The sequence below is a fragment of the Hippopotamus amphibius genome, chromosome 7, assembly GCF_030028045.1.
Source record: "Hippopotamus amphibius kiboko isolate mHipAmp2 chromosome 7, mHipAmp2.hap2, whole genome shotgun sequence".
Taxonomy (NCBI): Eukaryota; Metazoa; Chordata; class Mammalia; order Artiodactyla; family Hippopotamidae; genus Hippopotamus; species Hippopotamus amphibius.
Window position 1 is genome coordinate 79,837,953 of NC_080192.1, and position 21,171 is coordinate 79,859,123.

Here is a 21,171-nt window from a genome sequence, read left to right on the forward strand (position 1 = left end):
TCATTTTCTTTCCTCTGAATTTAGCTTCATTCAGTACAGCCTCATGAGACAGTGAAATAGCATGGCCGTCACAAGGCCTGCATGGCCCAAAGGTCCATTAGGAATAAATGTAGTGATGTATGTCTGAAGTCTGCTCCTGTACATATTTATACACATTAAAGGTCTGTTCATGATTAATTCTCCTGGGGGGTATTGAGCAAGTAAAAATCATGGCTGTGAATATTTTGCTTGTGATTTTGTATGATTTATTCTTTGGTAGAGGTACTGACAACTCTTTCCAACTATAAACTTAGGGAATACCATCAACCACCCAGAGGGCAGCCCTACCATCATATGTCACAGATTTGACTTGAATCATCTTGAGAAGCCGTTACCAACACTTGCTCTGGATTAAGAAACGGAGAATGAGATTTTGGGTCTTGGTAATTCTAACAGTTCTCATACCTTCCCCATCAACTATGTTTAGTAAGTATTGCTTTTGAACTGACATTTAAAATTTTTTTAATTAAGTAATTCCGAGAACATTTGCCTAGTTTTAAATTGTCTGCTCCCAATTGCTCTAGCTGAATGGTAACCTGGAAAATTCATTTATGTTCTACAGTCACTCTTCACCACCAATCTATCAGGCCAAATTCTTCATAACAAACGTAGCATAATTTTAATTTTGCATATTCAAATATGTCCAAATTTATTGTCAGCGTTTGTTGACTGACAACATGCTTTGTGTAGATGAGTGGCTGCTTTCCTCTGGAGCAATGTGAAGATTCTAGCTCCAGATTAAATCTCTGTATCCATTAGAATATTTCATAAAAGACCTTAGATCATTTACTTATTCTTTCTCAAAGTGTGACCAGTTTCTAAATTTAATCCTAGAAGGGGATATTTAGAATACAGAAATTGTGATCTTTTTATTTGATGACTTCAGGATGGTATTCACAAATATTTTGTTACTTGCAGGCAAATCATCTTGGGGCCTGGAAAATGAGGCTTTAATTGTGAGATGTCCCAGACAAGAAAAATCCCGATACCCTGTGGACTGGTATTACTCAAAAACCAATCACCATATTTCCACCCAGAGAAGAAATCGTGTAGTTGCCTCAGGGGAACGTCTTAAGTTTCTCCCAGCCCAAGTCAACGATTCCGGATTTTATACTTGCATTATCAGAAGGTATTATCCAGGCCCGCTCCTTTATCTTCAACAGTTGATACTCTGAGCTGCCTCACTTCCTTCCTCTTTCTAGACCTCTCCGGAACAGTCAAATTTATAAAGTGATTGCAATAAAAGAGCACTTGTAGGAACAGCCTCAGGTTGGGAGTTAGGTGATGGTGAACTATCTGGGTGTATAATGACAGGGCTTAATTTGTAGCCTAATTAGAAAAAGACCTAGCTTTTCTAATGACCAAAAAAACTGAGAGCAATCACTCACTTTGGGCTCCGAATTACAACAAATCAGCATAAAAAACAGTAACCTAGATGTGGGGCATCAGGAGGCTTACAATGGGTGTGAAAGGGCAGTCATCCTTGCCTTCTACCTGAGGGGCAAACCCAAGAGGGTTACGTGAGACTGGGGGCCTACAAGTCACTTACTCTACATGTAAATTGTCAAATGTTGTGATTTTGTGCCTGTTTGGGGCATACAAGATGTCAGATGAACTAAGGCAAAAGGCAAGATGGATATAGTTAAGTTGATGGATATAGGTAGCCTAGGTTCTGAGGTCACACAGCATTAGTTTCAAATTCATGGTGTGTCACTAGTTAGCTGTGCGTTGCTGGTAAGTTACTTCTCCATCCTTGTTTCCTCATCTGTAAAATAAACATGACAGTAGAACCCACTTCAAAGCATGGTTGTGAGGATAAAATGAATGATACACAGTAAACTCTTAATAAATATTAATTATCTTTATTATATAAGGTCTCGGTGTTACAGCACATACAGTGTACACCGAAATGGTGAGGGAATTATTTTAAAGGCTACTGTAGGGGCTGCGTCTTATCTAAAATATAACAAAAAACATTTAAAACTCTAGATTTTAATGTTTATTTTGAGATAAGAACCACTGTATATCAATTGTTTTAGGAAGAAAAGCAATATTAAGTAAAACTTAGAGTTGGATTAAGTTATTGCGTAATGCTAAGTGACTTTTTAAAAATTGGTTTATTTTAATAGTCCTACCACCAATAAGACTGGACACGTGAATGTCACCATTTATAAACAACCCGGTTGCGATATTCCAGATTATCTGATATATTCGACAACATCTGGATCAGAAAAAAATTCCAAAATATACTGTCCTACAATTGACCTCTACAATTGGACAGCGCCTGTAGAGTGGTTTAAGGTAAAAGGACACTTGTGGAACATAGATGAAAATTACACCACCAAAATAGAGGTAGGAAAGAATTACTGAAAGTGGGCTGGAACCTCTCATTTCAGAATTGCAAATTTCTCCAAGGACCCAGGTACCGAGCACACAAGTCATTTTTGCTGATTGACAATGCAAACAGCAAGGACAGTGGCGATTATAGATGCAAATTTATGCACAATGAACATGGAGTCAATTATACTGTGACAGCAACCAGGTCATTCACAGTTATTGGTAAGCAGCTGAATTTAACAGCATGCAATACTTGAAAGAAGAGAATGTGAGAGAAATTGTGTCCTTCTTGTCCATTTGCCTGTACTTCATGCTCCTCCCGGAACTTCCTCCTGACTCATCTTATCTTACACATTCTTTAATGTGATGCAAAGAGATTTTCTAAATGCGCTACCAAGATTTAAGACATTTTGGAGGGAAATGACGTTGCTAATCCAAAGCCACATCTGTTCTCTCCTCTTTAGCTTAATTTTTCAAAGATAATGTGATCTGAATGTTCACCTAACATTGTTTTCAATGACAATACAACTATTTGGAGAGCGAGATTAACTCTTGTTCTCCCAATTTGTTGTCAGAGGTTCTGTAAATAGAGAAAAATCTATTTCATCTCTAACATAACTAACTGGATTAGAAGTTGAGTGAGAAGCTTTATAATGACATACATAGATATTTGTTGTCTGGTTTTCAATCTTGATTTGCAATACTTTCATCATCCTCCATGACCTTAAGTAGATCATTTAATTCTACTTTTTTAAAAAAAAATTACCTTAAATTCTATAAAAGTCCACATCAGGGATGAGACTTCACAATTAAACCTGTTAAATCTGCAAAGAGTTGGGGTCTCCTTAACATAGCTTGATCTATGGGTGTAGATGAAGCAGGACCTGTAGGTCTGGCAGATTTCTTAGGGCAGAGCAATAGTGGAGAAGAGTTTTTGTTTGGACTTTTCCAATGCTTCATCGCTATAAAATAAGCATCTGTGGACCACATTTATGTTAGTACCTCTCAGTACTCTACATCAAAACCTGCAAGGGTCCTTAATCACACCACCCTGAAATAAATGAGAATCAAGGGGTGCAGAAATGCAGCCATGCTCCAGAAGACCCCCTTTCAACTGTGTCTAGGCATCAGTGCCACAGGAATTAAACTTCCTGATAGGGTGTGCCACATGGGTGGAAAGCTGTGAGGGGAAATGTGGACTTTTGTGTTTATCACGTTCATGAGTCATCTGAAATCTTCCCTGTGGCATTTGTTATGCTTATTCTATAGAATTGCGGTTTTCTGAGAATTGCTATATCATGCAATTAATATATTGGGTTGGATGACATTTGTTTTAATGATAAAAAGAGAATAGAAAATACCAAAAAACATCATAGGTAGTAAGAGAAAGTATTGCTTGAATGTTTTTGTTCCATTTGTATGTGTCTATATGCATGTGTGTGTGTCTATATGCATGTGTGTGTCTATATGCATGTGTGTATGCATGTGTATATGCATGTGTGTATATGCATGTGTGCATGTGTGTCTATACACATGTGTGTATGTGTATATGCGTGTGTATGCATGTGTGTATATGCATGTGTGTGTGTCTATATACATGTGTATATGCATGTGTGTATATGCATGTGTGTGCATGTGTGTCTATACTCATGTGTGTGCATGTGTATATGTGTGTATGCATGTGTGTATATGCATGTGTGGGCACGTGTGTATATGCGTGTGTATGTATGTGTGTTTGTTGCCATGAATGATGATCAGAAAAACTTGAAAAACATCCCTATGAAACAGGACAGAAATATGAAAATACAGGCTTTATATTGACCACCCAATGCTCGCCTAATATTTACATTCTCTTTTTGTCTTTAATTTCAGATAAGCAAAGCTTTTCTTTGCTTCCAGTAATTATAGCCCCTCTGCAAAATGAAACAAAGGAAGTGGAAATAGGTAAGAACACTTTAAGAATACTGTAAATGTTCTGTTTGGAAAATCCTTCCATGTGACCTCTGTTCTTAATTCCCCAAACAGGGGTCAGGCTATCACCATAGCGGATCTTGAGGATTAAATGAGATGTTATATTTGGAAACACACAGCCTTGGGCACTTGCTAATATTAGGAATATGTGGTCACAACAATATACAGCACTTACATTTGTACCGCACTTTGCTTTTTTTTTTTTTTTTTTTTGGTGCTTTCATGCGTGCTACCTCATTTCCCTCTCACTTCTATCCAGGAGATAGACATTGTCCCCACTTTATGCTTGCGGATGCTTGGGCTTAAAGAGGATCAGCGACACATCCAAGGACGTGCAGTGAATAAACGGTGACAGAAGGAGCAGAACCCAGATTTTATGCCTCTGTCCATCTCTGCCTTTCCTGGTTCCCTGATAGAATGGGGTCAGAATCAAAGTTCTCAGCACGTAAAACGAAACACTGACCACCTCACAGCTGTTCTACTGATTTGCAGGATTTTCGCTTTCTTCTCTGCTTTTGCGCACGCCCTCCTTCCCATCCCTCGACACTACGCTCAAATATCCCTTCCTCTGTGATATCCCACATACCAACCTCTTTACCTGCCAGGGAGCATGATCAGAGCCACCATCTAATCAAGTCCAGGGCCACCAGTGCACCAGCTCCCTGCACTGATCTCTCTCTCTGTATTCCCACACCATTTGTCTATATTTCTGTTAGAACACTAGAATACTGTGTATTCTGATCCGTTGCTTATACCATTGTCACCTCCTGGGAGACTCTAAGCATCTCATCCCTCTTTTCAGATGCCTAATTCTTGACACAGGGACTAAGAACTCAGTAAGGGATGGCTGAATGCCCATCTCAAGGCAGGAAGCTGCTTCTAGTTCTGAAAGGAAGAAGTCTCAAATTAACAGGAGTGGGAGTGGAGAGGCTCCGGTTGGACAAATAAGTAGTGGGATTGTGGCTGAGTCAGGTGGACTGGTTTTACCGACAGGGGTAGCTTACAGAGAGATGAAGAGAATTCGGTAGAAAGAGAAAAGTGTGGATGACAGCCATTAAATGGGAAGGCAATCTAAGGAAGAGGGGATATATGTACACATGCGGCTGATTCACTGTGCTGTACAGCAGAAACTGACACAACATTGTAAAGCATCTATACTCCAATAAAAAGAAAAAAAAGAAAGAAAGAAATGGCAATGCGTAGTAGGGTGAAATCTCAGATTATAATGTGTCCGTGGTGAAGCCTCTTTAGTTTCCCCTGCAGGGAAGAGAGGGGAGGGGGCTCAGCTTCAACCTGAACTGTGAGTGAAATGAGAATGATGGGAGAGGCGGGGAGGAGGCCAAGGGAAGGCAAAGAAGGAAGAAGGTGCTGAAGAGGAGGAGGGAAATGGTGATCAATTCATGGCACACACTAGGTGTTCAATGAATTTTTTTCACATGAAATTAAATTAAATCCTATTTGCAGAAGTGAATCTTATTGGCTAATTTCTTTCCTTCTCATCTAGGAAAATCAGCAAACATAACGTGCTCGGCTTGCTTTGGGAAAGGCTCTCAGATCTTGGCTGAGACCCTGTGGCAGGTTAACGGAAACAGCGTTAAGAATTTTGGTGAAGCAAGAATACAAGAGGAGCAAGAGCAAAATCAAAGGTATTTTTAAATTGCGGTTAAAGCATCCCCTTCCCGTCCCACACAGTTTGCAACTGCAAAGTAAGCACTGAAAGTAACAGATTGCCTTCTTAGTTCTAGCAGTGAGCTGACTTGCCGCAACAACGTGTTAAGAATAGCGGATGTAAAAGAAGAGGATTTATCACGGAAGTACGACTGTCTGGCCATGAATTTCCGTGGCTTGATCAGGCACACTGTTAGACTAAGGAGGAAAGACCCAAGTAAGGCGTGTTTCTGAGACTTTGGTCACTTGCGTTTGCTGTATCAACAGTTGTAAGCTGAATCCCATTCTTAGAAAACAGTGTATGGGAGGGTGGTTCCGGGGGGATCCACGGAGACAGCGGAGTGGTCCATCTCATAAATTGGCGGAGGCAGGTGGAGAAAAGAGCGGTCTTGGGTGTAGGCAACAGGAGGATACACTGTAGAGAATTCAAGACAGAAAAGAAGCCATTCAACAGTCTCTGTAGTTTTTATTCTCAGCACAACCAGCCAGCGTTTAAACAAGTCCCTGAGGACACGCCCCTCCTCTCGGGGGCAAGCACATCTTTCTTCTATTCACTCTGCATATCACTGCGCACAATGGTGGCAGCAAAATAGTTTTACAAACTTTTCCTTCCAGACCACCTGTCAATTCCCTCACTTGTTTGCATGTCCAGGTAAAAACACTCCGTTGGTTAGATTTAATTTACATTTAATCCAGTGTAATAAAGGGTAAGGAGAAAATTTTGATATTTTTACTTGTCACTCCATGTACCACTATGTAGAAATTGTTTAATGTGTTTGTCAAATAGTCATAGGGAGAATTAAACTCCCAGTTGATACCTCTAAGTGGAATATAGTCCAGATTAATTTGGATAAACCCACTAAGGCACAACAAGTTTGGGAGAGATGAGAAAACAGACCACCAATCTGATAAGGTCATGTAGTATCTGCCTGAGGAGGTGCTTGGGATTTTTCTTGTTTAAGTTCAACTTTAACCACTGACTTGTAAGTTTTTATAAAACAAAAACGGAATCATGACTACTGTAGATGATTTTAAATGCTATCATGTTCCATGGGTCGTCAGGATTCTGCCAGTTATAACTGTGTCACCCCAGGACTTGTGGACCCTGTCGAGATGTCATTTTAGGGTGACATTTGTGGTGCTGGTGGACATAGAAGATCCCACAGGAAAAGGGAAGCCATCCCCACCCCTAGCACTGCCATGGTGTCCTTATCCCCATGCTTTGCTCACGTTGTCGTTTTATGAATGTTCTCCAGGTACTTGTGTATTGGAATTGTTTTCATGTTACACGTACATGGTGATTTTGATCCTTCTAATTCATCTGTATATGCTACCTTTCACCTGTGTTTCTTCAAATCAACACAATTATACTGTCTCAACAACTGTGTAAATTAAAGAAAAATTGTTACAACCGCTCTTAGTGGTCACAATGAATTCCTTTATTTCTAATCATGCACTAAAAGAGATTACACATTGTCCTGAATTTTAAAAACAAAAACTTAAAAAGCTTGTGTCCCCATATTAGTAAATATCATTAAACATTTGCTACCACTATATTAATAATAATAATAGTACACGTTTATTCATTGTCCCTAGGTACCAGGACCTGTCATCATTTTACACATAATTTTTCATTTATTTTATCAAAAATCCATAATGAAGAGACTATTGCCATCATCTCATTTTATACATGAGGAAACTGAGGCAAAAAGAAGTTAAATAATTGGCCAGGTACTATAGTTGCAGAACTGGGATTCAAATGCAAGCATTGTTTCCTGTTTATAAACACTTACAGAACGTATTCAGTGTTTAGTGATCACATACAAGGATTATTTATACATTTATAAAGTAATTAACATTTAGGAAGATACTGAACTTCAAATTCCCTTAATGTCTTGGATTAACTTTCTTGTAGTTAGCCAGTTACATGCATAAGTACTTGGTAAGAAATAGGGATTCCCAGCATGTGTCTAGATAAGATTTTAGAAAGAGTAATCTGGGGAGGAATCCTATTGAAATAATTCACTTAGGGAGTATTTATTGTTTAAACTAATGATGGTGCAGACACTAGGCTCACTGCCAATTTTCAGTTTTGGATCAGTTCACCTTGGGCATTCTTTTTTAAGTTTAAAATCTTTTTTTTAATTAAAAATTTTTTTTGACCAAGATATGCAGCATGTGGGATTTTAGTTTCCTGAACAGAGATTGAACCCATGCACCCTGCAGTGGAAATGTGGAGTCCTTTAACCACTGGACTGCCACGGAATTCCCCACCTTGGTCATCCTTGATTTCATAGTGCTGGATACTCAGGGAACTGATGAGCTAATGAAGGAATTTACAAATGCGGGACTGATTTTCTATAGCAAAACTGGGAGCCTGTGTTTTGAGATCAGATGAAAATGAAAAGGAAACTATATAGTCAAATCTCATTTGAGAGCCTTCTCACATTTACCTTTAAGTGGGACTATTTGTAAGATAGGATAGCCAACGATTCTAAAGAGGGAAGTAAACTTAAAACAGCCAAAAATATTATTGGTGAGCACAGTTCTTACATTCATTTTGTATATATCTGATTCAATAAAGATGGGGACTATCTCACACATATACGTTGTGAAGCAATCAGTAAGGATAAGAGTTCAGTGATGGCTACAACGTTCACCAGAAGGGAAATACAGGGCATATTTAGGACCTAACATCCAGTCATTTGACTTCATCAAATACACATTAGAGACTTACATAGCTCTTGTTTCTTCCCTGCTATCCTATGCGAACAACCCCAGATATGACAAGTCTCCAAGACCTGCTGATTGTTTATCCTTAATCCTGCCAACACCAGGCGTGTCCATTCCTTTCTGATTATTACATGAGTCTGGCTCCTCCTCGTGTCTCACCCACAGAAACTTCTCATCCTGTTCTACTCCGAGAACCTATGGGCCGTGGAAACAAAACTTCCACTACCGTCAGATTAATCTGCTTGAAAACCACTTTCATTGTTAACGAACCACTCAACACTCTTCAGTGACTACCATGACCAGAACAGAGACAAAAAGCTTTAGCTGGAACCTAGCTCTAGACCCACTGTTCCAATCATAGATTCCAGTAATTCCCCAAATTTGACTATCCCCATTCTGCCCTTTGGCTCACAGCATCCTCTCTTGCCAGGAGTACTTTTCTTTTCTTTTCTTTTTTCTTTTTTTCAACTATCTGAATATTACTCATCCTCTAGGGACCTCATTCTGCAGTAAGTCTTTACTGCTCAGTCCAGCATGGCATAAGCACGCCTTCCCAAAACCTCTGCTAGCTAAAACTGATGCTTTCACTTCCAATCTTAGCTAAGTTTACATGTCTGTCTTTCTTTTATGCTTTGAAAATCTTCTACAATGCATAGCTTGGTGCCTTGCACAGAGTAGGGGCTCACTAAACATTAATTTACTGATTCTTAAAACAGCCATGAAAATGCCATGTAGACAACCATTGTATGAATCTCTCGTACTCCCAACAGAAGCCAGCATCCAAGTATTTGTTTATTTTCTCCTGTTTTAGAAATAATAATAATCGTATTTCTCCTTCCCTTATCTTTTGAATAGCAGATCAACAAAGCACTTACTACATGCTTGCAGGATTTAGCATGTTATTATTGCTAATCAATGCCTTGGTGATAATTCTAAAAGTGTTCTGGATTGAGATTATTCTGCTCTGGAGAGATATAGCTAGACCTCACAAAACCAGGAACGGTAAGTGGCGAGTTTCAAGTTTTCTTCAAAAGAAAAGGTTCTATGATGGCTGTTGGTTGCACAGACATATATATACTACTAACTGTAAAATAGATAGTCAGTGGGAAGTTGTTGTATAACAAAGGGAGTCCAACTCGAGGATGGAAGATGCCTTAGAGGACTGGGGCGGGGAGGGTGGGGGGGACTCGAGGTGGGGGGAGTCAAGGAAGGGAGGGAATACGGGGATATGTGTATAAAAACAGATGATTGAACTTGGTGTACCCCCAAAAAAATAATAATAAAAAAAATTATTTACCTATTTATTTATTGGCTGCATTGGGTCTTTGTTGCTGCATGTGGGCTTTCTCTAGTTGTGGTGAGCAGGGGCTACTCTTGGTTGCAGTGTGTGGGCTTCTCATTGTGGCAGCTTCTCTTGTTGTGGAGCACAGGTTCTAGGTGCACGGACTTCAGTAGTTGTGGCATGTGGGCTCAATAGTTGTGGCTCGCGGGCTCTAGAGAGCAGGCTCAGTAGTTGTGGCACATGGGCTTAGTTGTTCTGTGGTATGTGGGATCTTCCTGCACCAGGGATCAAACCCATGTCCCTTGCATTGGCAGGTGGATTCTTAACCACTGCATCACCAAGGAAGTCCCTCTAATAATCTCTTAATGGTTAGGCTACTAAACCCAGATACTCTTTTGCTTGCTAGCGTATTAACAATAAGTCTTTTTGAGTTCACTCAGAGGACACTCTCCATCCTGCCTTGTGGTTCTGAGATTCATCTCAACAGCTCCAATTTTCTCCCCCGTAGAATTGCTGTTCTTACTAAATCTCCAATAACAGAATCTACTCCACGCTCAGAAAAGGCATTTTGGAAAATGTGTGTTGGGAAAACTTTATGGAGGTCAAAACATTAACAAAATTGTTCCTGTTTTCCAGATGTGAACAAGTTAAAAAGGTCCATCAGGATGCAGGTGTATTTTACCAGAAACCCTGCTTCACAAGGAGTCTTACCCACCCACTTATGTATATTACCCACGAAAGAAGACAGTCCTCCCTGCTAAATGAACACTGTTCTTTCATTTGGAGGCAGATAAAATTTAGATTTTCCATATGGGTCACTCAACTAGAGCTAATTGTTTGATTTGTGGGAAATTCTTATCCCTTAAAATCTTCTATTCCCTTGCCACCATTACTTACCCCTTAGCATTTTCACTTTCCCATGGGGAAAACCAAAGCTAAAACAGATCTGCCCAGCACAGCAGAAAGCCCCTATCCATGACTATAAATACTTATTAATAGATTATTAATTAAACGTGGCAATAAGGTTTGCATTAAACTGCTTAGGCTCTTGCCTGTTTTCTATCATTCAGTCTGAGACAGTAAAAAGGAGAGCTTTAGGACTAAGATTGATTTCCTGATGACATTTCATGGCAGTAGATTCTTGTCATCATCTCACAATTCTAGAATATCTGGAGGATGATATACATCCACCAACAACCATAAAACTCCCTGAATAATGTCTACCAAGAGTCAAATGAGAATTTTTGAGGACCAAGTAATGACATGGTGTTCCTTGTTCTTATCTTCAGATGGGAAGCTCTATGATGCTTACGTAATCTATCCGCGGAACTGCCACGACAGTCCAGAGGGGACCAGCTCTGTGGAGTGCTTTGTTCACCAGATTCTGCCTGATGTTCTTGAAAATAAATGTGGCTACACATTATGCATTTACGGAAGAGATCTGCTCCCTGGAGAAGGTAAAACTACCAACAACTGCCAGGGAAAGAAATTTACGTTCCTTGGAAGGATAAGTGATAGGTGACCTTGGATCAGGAGCTGCAATCATTATTCCAGACCTTAAGATGAGACCTTTTAAATATTTTTCCGGAAGAAGGAGGTACTTATTCTTTGCTTCTCCTGCCCCCATCACCACCCTGATCCTGAGGTCTTCACAGTCATGTAAGTGATATGAAGACAGGGTAAGGCATCCGTGCTTGTGGATTTAGCAGGGTCCAGCACCTACTTCACTCTCTGTGTCCACAACTAGGATAACTGACATCTCTGAAGTGTCTCTAGAAGATATGAAGGACGACTTAAAAAGAATTTTGTTTTACCATCCATAGGCACTGGCTTAAATATTTGAAAGGACTCAGAAAGTCTTTATGATTTTCCTTACACTGATGAAACATTTGCAAATTTATATCCTCTCAAGAACAGATAGAATTGTGTTTTCTGTTTCTTAATACTCCTAGTCGATTTCATGTGCTTTTGACATTTTTGGGTCACAGTTCCAGCATTTCAGTAGTCATTTTCCTTTCCCTCCATTTTTATGTCAAGTATCTAGGAACCCTCCTTCTAGGACTTCTCGAATTCCTCAGGGACCAGGAAGCATTTGGAATGTGAATAAGGCAGGGACATCGTGAGAGTAAGTCCTCTAAAGTCAATGTTCAATACACTGTGAGTTTAAACTGGCATTCCTACCGCAAAGATGGATTCAAGTCTGTAGAACTAAAGGCACACACGACAGGTGAATCTGGTTTATCCTGGAATATTTGGATAATGTTAGTGGCCTCATACTGGCTTGGGAGACACGTATAGTGTGCAATTCAGGAAAACATAATCCATGTCTCTCCCAACAGGCTTTCTTCTTCCTCCACCTCTCCCCACTGGCTACCCGTGCAAGTCGAGCGCAATGTCATGGTACTCAGATGCTCTTTGCATGTTACACATCTGCTCACGAGGCTGCAGGGACTCCAGTTGTTTGTGATGTCACACCAGGGGCCACATGCTCTCCATCTCTTCTTTCTTTGGTCCTCCAACCTCATGCCTAGTTACACCTCTCCCCGGCCAAATGTGAGTGCCAGCTCACTAGTGCTCAAGCTTGTGTGGCCTTTAGTGTATTGTTTTTCATTCAGAGAGTTTTCCCACCTCCTCTCTCTCCAGTATGTCCTCTGACCTTACCTTAACCAAAGTAAAATAAAATACAACAAAACAACACCAAACTTCACTCTTCCCTTAGAAAAAGTTCATGACTGGCCCATGCAGTGTATTTCTTCCCATGACAATTACCTTCCATTTGCTCCCTCAGATCCACTCTTCAGCCCCCTCCATCCAGTGGCCTGGTGGCTGATCCTTATGGGAGCCATCACCCCCTTGCCCTCTGCTCCACGCTGGGCTTGGCCAATAGGAGGCACTGGCAGGTGCTCAGAGGGCAGGGTGCATCCCTGTCCCCACTGGGTGGGGTCACCTGGGTAGCTGGGCTCCTGTCAGCTGGCCCTCCTCAGCCACGTATGTGCCTTGGGCTCCATAACCACTCCCTCCCCTTCACACCCAGAGGGTAGTTGTGGCTGCCTGATGTCATCAGTTGTGGGGCTCTGCACCATCTCTTGTTGATTTCCCTTGGCTCTGCCCACATCTTTTATAAACGGTCCTTTCATTAGACTCTCTTTAGTCAGTGCTTTTGAGTGTGCTGAGCTTTCTGTTAGGATCCCAACTGACACAAGGTCTCTGTCTGGTACTAATCCACATTCATCTCCTGTTTTGGACCATGTGGACTGGCAGTCTTTATTTTTTATTTTTCATACACTTATTTATTTATTCATTTATTTATTTACTGGCTGTGTTGAGTCTTTGTTGCTGTGCAAGGGCTTTCTCTAGTTGCGGTGAGCGGGGGCTACTCTTTGTTGCGGTGCTCGGGCTTCTCATTGTGGTGGCTTCTCTTGTTGTGGAGCATGGGCTCTAGGCTCGGGGGCTTCAGTAGTTGTGGCACATGGGATCAGTAGCTGTGGCTCGTGTGCTCTAGAGCACTGGCTCAGTAGTTGTGGTACATGGGCTTAGTTGCTCCGCAGCATGAGGGATCTTCCTGGATCAGGGATTGAACTCATGTCCCCTGCATTGGCAGGTGGATTCTTAACCACTGCACCACCAGGGAAGTCCCTGATCTGTTCATTGACCCAGTGGGTGGTCATAGCATGCTGTTCAGTCTCCATATATTCATGATTTTTCCTGCTTTCTTCTTGTAGTTGATTTCTAATTTCATACTATGGTGATTGGAAAAGATGCTTGATAAGATTTCAGTGTTCTTAAATTTACTGAGACTTGTTTTGTGTGCCAACACAAGAGCTATCCGTGAGATTGTACCATGTGTCTTTGAGAAGAACATGTGTTCTGCTGCATTTGCTATGGAATGTTCTGTAATAAGAGAGTTAAAATTCTAAGTACTTTTACAACATTTAAGCTAATATTCTAAGAAGATAATGTGTATCGATAGCTAGTGAACCTGAATTCCAAGTCTCCTGCTACATATCTCTATGTTCCCATTGAACTGAAGGACTCTGGACTGCTCTGCCTGGGAGAGAACAAGGCTTGGGGCTGACATTCTCATGGTGAAAGGGGTGTGGGTGTTCTAACCCCTTTCATCGTGTCTTTTTTTTTTTTTTTCTAGATCTTTATTGGAGTATAATTGCTTTACAATGTTGTGTTAGAAAGACCATTTCTTGATTAAGGTTCAAAACAGGTCTCTGGGAATGATTTTTTTTTTTTAAGAACGTTTATTGAGATACAGTTAACAGACAATAAACAGCATATATTTAGAGTGTACAATTTGGCATCCCAATCTCCCAATTCATTCCCCCCCAACCCTCCCCGCTTTCCCCACTTAGTGCCCATATGTTTGCTCTCTACATCTATGTCTCTATTTCTTCCTTGCATTTCCTCTTTCATAGTTGTTAGCATTTGCCTTATGTATTGAGGTGCTCCTGTATTGGGTGCATATATATTTATAATTGTTATCTCCTCTTCTTGGATGGATCCCTGGATCTTTATGTAATGTCCTTTCTTGTCTCTTGTAACATTTTTTATTTTAAAGTCTATTTTATCTGATATGAGTATTGCTACTCCAGCTTTCTTTTGATTTCCGTTTGCATGGAATATCTTTTTCCATCCCCTCACTTTCCGTCTGTATGTGTCCCTAGGTCTGAAGTGGGTCTCTTGTAGACAGCATATATATGGGTCTTGTTTTTGTATCCATTCAGCCAGTCTGTTTCTTCTGGTTGGTGCATTTAGTCCACTTACATTCAAGGTAATTATTGACATGTATGTTCCTATTACCATGTTCTTAATTGTTTTGTTGTTGTTTTTGTAGGTCCTTTTCTTCTCTTATGTTTCCCGCTTAGAGAAGTTCCTTTAGCATTTGTTGTAGGGCTGGTTTGGTGGTGCTGAATTCTCTTAGCTGTTGCTTGTCTGTAAAGCTTTTGATTTCTCTGTCAAATCTGAATGAGATCCTTGCTGGGTAGAGTATTCTTGGTTGTAGGTTCTTCCCTTTCATCACTTGAAATATATCATGCCACTGCCTTCTGGCTTGCAGAGTTTCTGCTGAGAAACCAGCTGTTACCCTTATGGGAGTTCCCTTGTATGTTATTTGTCATTTTTCCCTTGTTGCTTTTAAGAACTTTTCTCTGTCTTTAATTTTTGTCAATCTGACTACTGTATGTCTTGGCTTGTTTCTCCTTGGGTTTATCCTGCCTGGGACTCTCTGAGCTTCCTGGACTTGGATAGCTGTTTCCTTTCCCATGTTAGGGAAGTTTTCAACTATAATCTCTTCCAATATTTTCTCGGGTCCTTTCTCTCTCTCTTCTCCTTCTGGGACCCCTATAATGCAAATGTTGGTGCATTTAACATCATCCCAGAGGTCTCTTGGGCTGTCTTCAGTTATTTGCATTCTTTTTTCTATATTCTTTTCTGCATCAGTGATGATCACCATTCTGTCTTCCAGGTCACTTATTGGCCCTTCTGCCTCAGTTAATCTGCTACTGGTTCCTTCTAGTGTATTTTTCATTTCAGTTATTGTGTTACATATCTCTGTTTGTTTGCTCTTTACTTCTGCTAGATCTTTGGTAAACTTTTTGATCTTTGCATCTAGTCTTTTTTCAAAGTCCTGGACCATCTTCACCATCATTATTCTGAATTCTTTTTCTGGCCAGGTGCCTATCTCCTCTTCATTTAGCTGTTTTTCAGGGGTTTTATCCTGTCCCTTCATCTGGTGCAAAGTCTCTGCTTTTTCATTTTTTCTATCTTTCTGTGGCTGTGGTTTTCAGTTCCACAAGATGAAATGCTGCTGATACTGCTTGATACTGCTGTCTGCCCTCTTGTTGAGGAAGCTATCTAGGATGCTCGTGCATGCTTCCTGATGGGAGGGACTAATGGTGGATAGGGCTGGGTGGGCAGATCTCAGTAAGACTTTAATCTGCTTGTCTGCCAGTGGGTGGGGCTGTGTTCACACCTAGTTGGTCATTTGGCCTGAGGCTACCTAGCACTGGAGCTTACAGGCTCTTTGCTGGGGCTAATGGCGGACTCTGGGAGGGCTCACGCCAATGAGCACTTCTGAGAACCCCTGCCACCAGTGCCCCTGTCTCCTCAGTGAGCCACAGCTGCCCCGCAGCTCTGCAGGCACCCCTCCAAAGCCAGCAGGTAGGTCTGGTTCAGTCTCCTATGGGGTCACTGCTTCTTCCCCCTGGGTCCTGGTAAGCCCACTCTTTTGTGTGCCCTCCAAGAGTGGAGTCTCTGTTTCCCCCAGTCCTGTGGAGATCCTGCAATCAAATCCCGCTGGCTTTCAAAGTCTGATTCTCTGGAGATTCCTCCTCCTATTGCTGGACTCCCAGGTTGGGAAACCTGATGTGGGGCTCAGAACCCTCACTTTAGTGGATGGACTTCTGCAGTATAACTGTTCTCCAGTTTGTGAGACACCCACCCAGCATTTATGGGATTTGATTTTAACGCGATTGTGCCCCTCCTACCGTCTCATTGCAGCTTCTCCTTTGTCTCTGGATGTGGGGTGTCTTTTTTGGTGAGTTCCAGTGTCTTTCTGTGGATGATTGTTCAGCAGTTAGTTGTAATTCCGGTGCTCTTGCAAGAGGGAGTGAGCGCACGTCCTCCTACTCTGCCATCTTGATCCTATCCATCGTGTCTTTTATTACTAGATATAGCCACCACAGTGGAAACCAGCATCCAGAAGAGCAGGCGGCACATCTTCATCTTGACTCCTGAGATCATGCACAGCAAGGAGTTTGCCTATGAGCGGGAGATCGCCTTGCACAGCACCCTCATCCAGAACGACTCTAAGGCCATCCTTATTGAAATGGAGGCTCTTTGCCCACCTGGCAGACTGCAGTTTGGGGAGCTTCAAGACTCCCTCAAGCATCTTGTCAAAGTGCAGGGGACTATCAAGTGGAGGGAGGACCACCTGGCCAACAAATGGTCCCTAAATTCCAAGTTTTGGAAGCACGTAAGGTACCACATGCCTTTGCCAAACAAATTTCCAAGAAAGACTTCCAGCTCGGCATCCTTGAGTGCCCAAGGGCAGTAGTGCTTGTTTTGCTGGCTAACACACCCAATTTTTGGATCTGAATTCCTCCCAGCTGGGTCATGCTGCTGTACCAGACACAGGGAACTAATACTCTTCTAGAGTAGCAAGGGGATTCAGACCTCAGGTTTCGTGCACTAACTTTACTTCCATTTCCCTGATTCTGGCTGGATGCAAAATGACCTAAGATTTCATCCTCAAGCTCCCTGCCTCCACCTCACATCCCCTTGCCCATCTCCCTTGGCTGGTCCTTCTCCATTGTGGCCCAGCATCTTCTCACTACTCTTCCTCTCTCTTTCTCTTGTTCTGGCTCTCTGTATTCCTTGTCGATATTCTACATTTTGAACATCAAACTGAAAGTTTTAGAGTTAGACTGTCATGTAATCTTGAAGAACACTCTGATGCCCTCAAGCAGAACACTGGCACTAAATCTTGTTCCCAATGCCAGAATGTGTTAGACTTTATTTGATCAGATGCTTAAGTTTTAGCATATCAGTACTGCCCATTTTGTTGGAGCAACTTACCCAATTACCTAATTGTCACTAAAGTTTTTTTCAATTCTGAAATTTCTTTCATATATTTTTATTCTTTTTAGAAACATCTTTTCTCACTGTAAAAGTTATAGAACAGAAGATATGAAAGAAAAAATAACAGAAATTACTCATAAATCCATCATCCTAAGATTATGATTTTTAAACATTTTGGTAAATTTACATTTTAAAAAATTTTAATTTATACTTAAATATACCATTCATATAGCTGAGATTACATAGCATGTAGTTTTTACATTTTTACCTATTTAAAATCATGATAAAAGCATGTGACATGTCATTTAAATTTTAACATTTAAAAATATTCATAGTGTTCCAGCTCATGGTTGGGCTACAGGTGATGTGCCTAATACTTACTGTTGGATGTTTAAGTTGTGTGCAATGTAAATAGTCATCACTATAAGTAGTTCTGCCTGGCCATATCAGTATCCTTTATATCTTCCAATTAAAACAATTTTTTTCACTTGAGAAACTTTTTTAAATTTAAAACTTAAAAATTTTTCTTTTTTAATTTGAGAAAAATTAAATTTGTTGTAACATTTCCATGAAATGAGTAGGACATTTTGGCATGACTGTTTTGGTAAAACAGTCAAGTTCACTCCCATCAGTTCCTTGGAGTTTGCACACCCTCAGGGGCCTCAGAACCCAACAAAGCTAAGGCTGAAGCACCCTCAGACTGAGAATCCTGTCAGAGATCAGACTTTGCAAGTGGATGGAGGTCGCATCCTCAACTGAGATGCTTGATTTTGTATTTAACTGCACAAGAAAACTGAACTCCAGACCTTCAACAGGGAGTATAATCTTGAACTCCCTGTTATTTAATAACTTACAGAGTCCTGCCTGAAAAGAAATCATATTTCTGTAAGGTTGTCTAAAGGGCCTGTAGTTACCCATCCTTCTAGATGCCCTATAATCTAAATCTATACACCTTGGATTAGGGTTGCCAGATAAAATATAAGATATCAGTTAAAGTTGAATTCAGAGAATGAAATTTCATCTGAAATGGATCTGAGATTCAAATTTACCTGGGGATCTTGTATTTTTATTTGCTAATTCTTGTTATCCTACTCTGGTAGTACTATTGTGCTTTTACGTGGTGATATCTAATTTTGCTGAATTACTAAAAAGTTGCCAATAAAAAGGAGGCTGTAGAGTTGATCGATTAACATCATAGAATTTGGAATCAGCAGTCATCCTCTGCTATCAACTAGCTATGTGACCATGAGCAAGTCACTTAACTTCTCCAAAACTTAGTTAGCTTAGGTAAAATGAGAATAATCATACCAAACTCTTTGTATTTTTGTGCTAATCAAATGGGAAACAAAAGCATTTAGACCAGAGTAAGAATTCAATAAATGGCTACAGTTGTTAAGACACTTTCTTGTGATGTGTATTATATTCCATGTTCTCTCTCCATCTGGGTCTCTAGAGTATAAGTTCTCTCCAGACTCACCACCACCTACAATGGCAGAGATGTTTTTGATCTATGAACACAGGACATTTTGGAACTGATTTGATTTCCTTCTTTACATGAGCTACTTGAAAGCACAGAGGCAAATCTGGGCTCTTTCTACAGCAAGTATAAGGGATATTATAACAGAGAATTAATAATAATCTATTCCCTGGCTCCATAACAACTTTGTTTTCAATTTGCCCCATATTTCTTTTTAAAATATATTTTAATTGTCAATAGTATTAGCTCCTTTACAAGTATTTAACAAACATCTATATTTTCTGGTCATGTGCTGAGTGTCTCTTTGGCAGGGGTGGGGAGAGGAAGGACTCAGGAGCGAGCTGCACAGGTGAGCAAGGCACAGTCTACTTACCTTTGGGTTTGGAGTCCATGGTGGGAACTCAGAAGGAAGAAGAAGCCCTTTGGAGAACATGCACAGGGCTGGCCTTGGGAAGAACTGTGACATTGCTCAGCTCTTTCCCCATCGCTGCTTGTCCTAAACTTACACTCCACCTCCCAAGCCACTTGAGCTCCCTGGGCCTCAGTTTCTGTGACTGAAAAGTGGGAGGATGGAGAAGAAGAGCTCTGAGGGCTTTCTCAGCTCTGATAGCCCAAGGTTCCAAGCAGCACACTCACAGAGAGGTTGGGGAGCTGCCAGAAGACCTGGCTTCTCATACCAGCAGTGCAGCTAAGTTCTCTTAGTTTCTTCTCCTTTCCCTCCTCCTTCTCCTCCCCGCTACCCTCTCTCTCCTTCTTCTCCCTCTCCATCTCCCTCTCCTTCTTCTTGACAATTGTTGATCTAATTTTTTATAAAGCTCTTTATTGGAATATAATTGCTTTACACTGTTGTGCCAGTTTTTGAGGTACACCAAAGTGAATCAGCTGTATTTATACACATATCCCCTTATCCCCTCCTTCCCACAACTCCCTCCCACCCTCCCTATCCTGGCCCTCTAAGTCATCACCCATCATTGAGTTTATCTCCCTATGTTATGCAACAACTTCCCACTAGCTATCTATTTTACAGTTGGTAGTGTATATATGTCAATGCTACTCTCTCACTTTGTCCCAGCTTCCCCGTCACCCCCTCCCTACCCTGTGTCCTCAAGTCTGTTCTCTACATCTGCATCTTTATTCTTGTCCTATCACTGAGTTCATCAGTACCATTTTTTTTTAGATTTCATATATATGAGTTAGCATACGGTATTTGTTTTTTTCTTTCTGACTTACTTTGCTTTGTATGACAGACTCTAGGTCTATCCACCTCATTACAAATAACTCAATTTCATTCCTTTTTATGGCTGAGTAATATTCCATTGTATATATGTGCCATACCTTCTTTATCCATTCATCTATTGATGGGCATTTAGGTTGTTTCCATGTCCCGGCTATTGTAAATAGTGCTGCAATGAACATTATGGTACATGTTTCTTTTTGGATTATGGTTTTCTCTGGGTATATGCCTAGTAGTGGGATTGCTGGGTCATATGGTAGTTCCATTTTTAGCTTTTTAAGGAACCTACATACTGTTTTCCATAGTGGCTCTACCAACTTACATTCCTACCAACAGTGCAGGAGGGTTCCCTTTTCTCCACACCCTCTCCAGCATTTATTGTTTCTAGATGTTTTGATGATGGCCATTCTGACCAGTGTGAGGTGATACCTCATTGTGGCTTTGACTTGCATCTCTCTAATGATTAGTGATGTTGAGCATCTTTTCATGTGTTTGTTGGCCATCCATATGTCTTCCTTGGAGAAATGTCTATTTAGGTCTTCTGCCCATTTGTGGATTGGGTTATTTGCTTTTTTGGTATTAAGCTGCATGAGCTGCTTGTATATTTTGCAGATTAATCCTTTGTCAGTAGCTTCATTGGCAAATATTTTCTCCCATTCTGAGGGTTGTCTTTTCATCTTGTTTATGGTTTCCTGTGCTGTGCAAAAGCTTTTAAGTTTCATTGCCCATTTGTTTATTTTTTATTTTATTTCCATTATTCTAGGTAGAGGGTCAAAAAGGATTTTGCTTTGATTTATAGCATAGAGTGTTCTGCCTATGTTTTCCTCTAAGAGTTTTATAGTG

At 40.7% G+C, this 21,171-nt stretch overlaps 1 protein-coding gene across 1 annotated transcript; it reads left to right on the forward strand.

Annotated features, from left to right (window-relative positions):
- The first annotated feature begins 404 nt into the window (after positions 1-404).
- IL1RL1 (interleukin 1 receptor like 1) lies at positions 405-17,093 on the forward strand. The gene is made up of 10 exons (XM_057743071.1): positions 405-465; positions 958-1,168; positions 2,169-2,340; positions 2,436-2,598; positions 4,249-4,320; positions 5,852-5,993; positions 6,087-6,232; positions 9,604-9,750; positions 11,320-11,487; positions 16,708-17,093. Exons 1-10 carry the CDS (start codon positions 405-407, stop codon positions 17,091-17,093), a joined length of 1,668 nt encoding a protein of 555 aa, XP_057599054.1.
- Positions 17,094-21,171: the final 4,078 nt, after the last annotated feature.

Excerpts from the sequence above, each read along its gene's own strand:
- IL1RL1 (XM_057743071.1), top strand. The coding sequence starts at position 405 with ATGAGATTTTGGGTCTTGGTAATTCTAACAGTTCTCATACCTTCCCCA. Across the intron at positions 2,341-2,435 it reads CGCCTGTAGAGTGGTTTAAG|AATTGCAAATTTCTCCAAGG; the intron begins GTAAAAGGACAC and ends CTCTCATTTCAG. Across the intron at positions 11,488-16,707 it reads AGATCTGCTCCCTGGAGAAG|ATATAGCCACCACAGTGGAA; the intron begins GTAAAACTACCA and ends TTTTATTACTAG.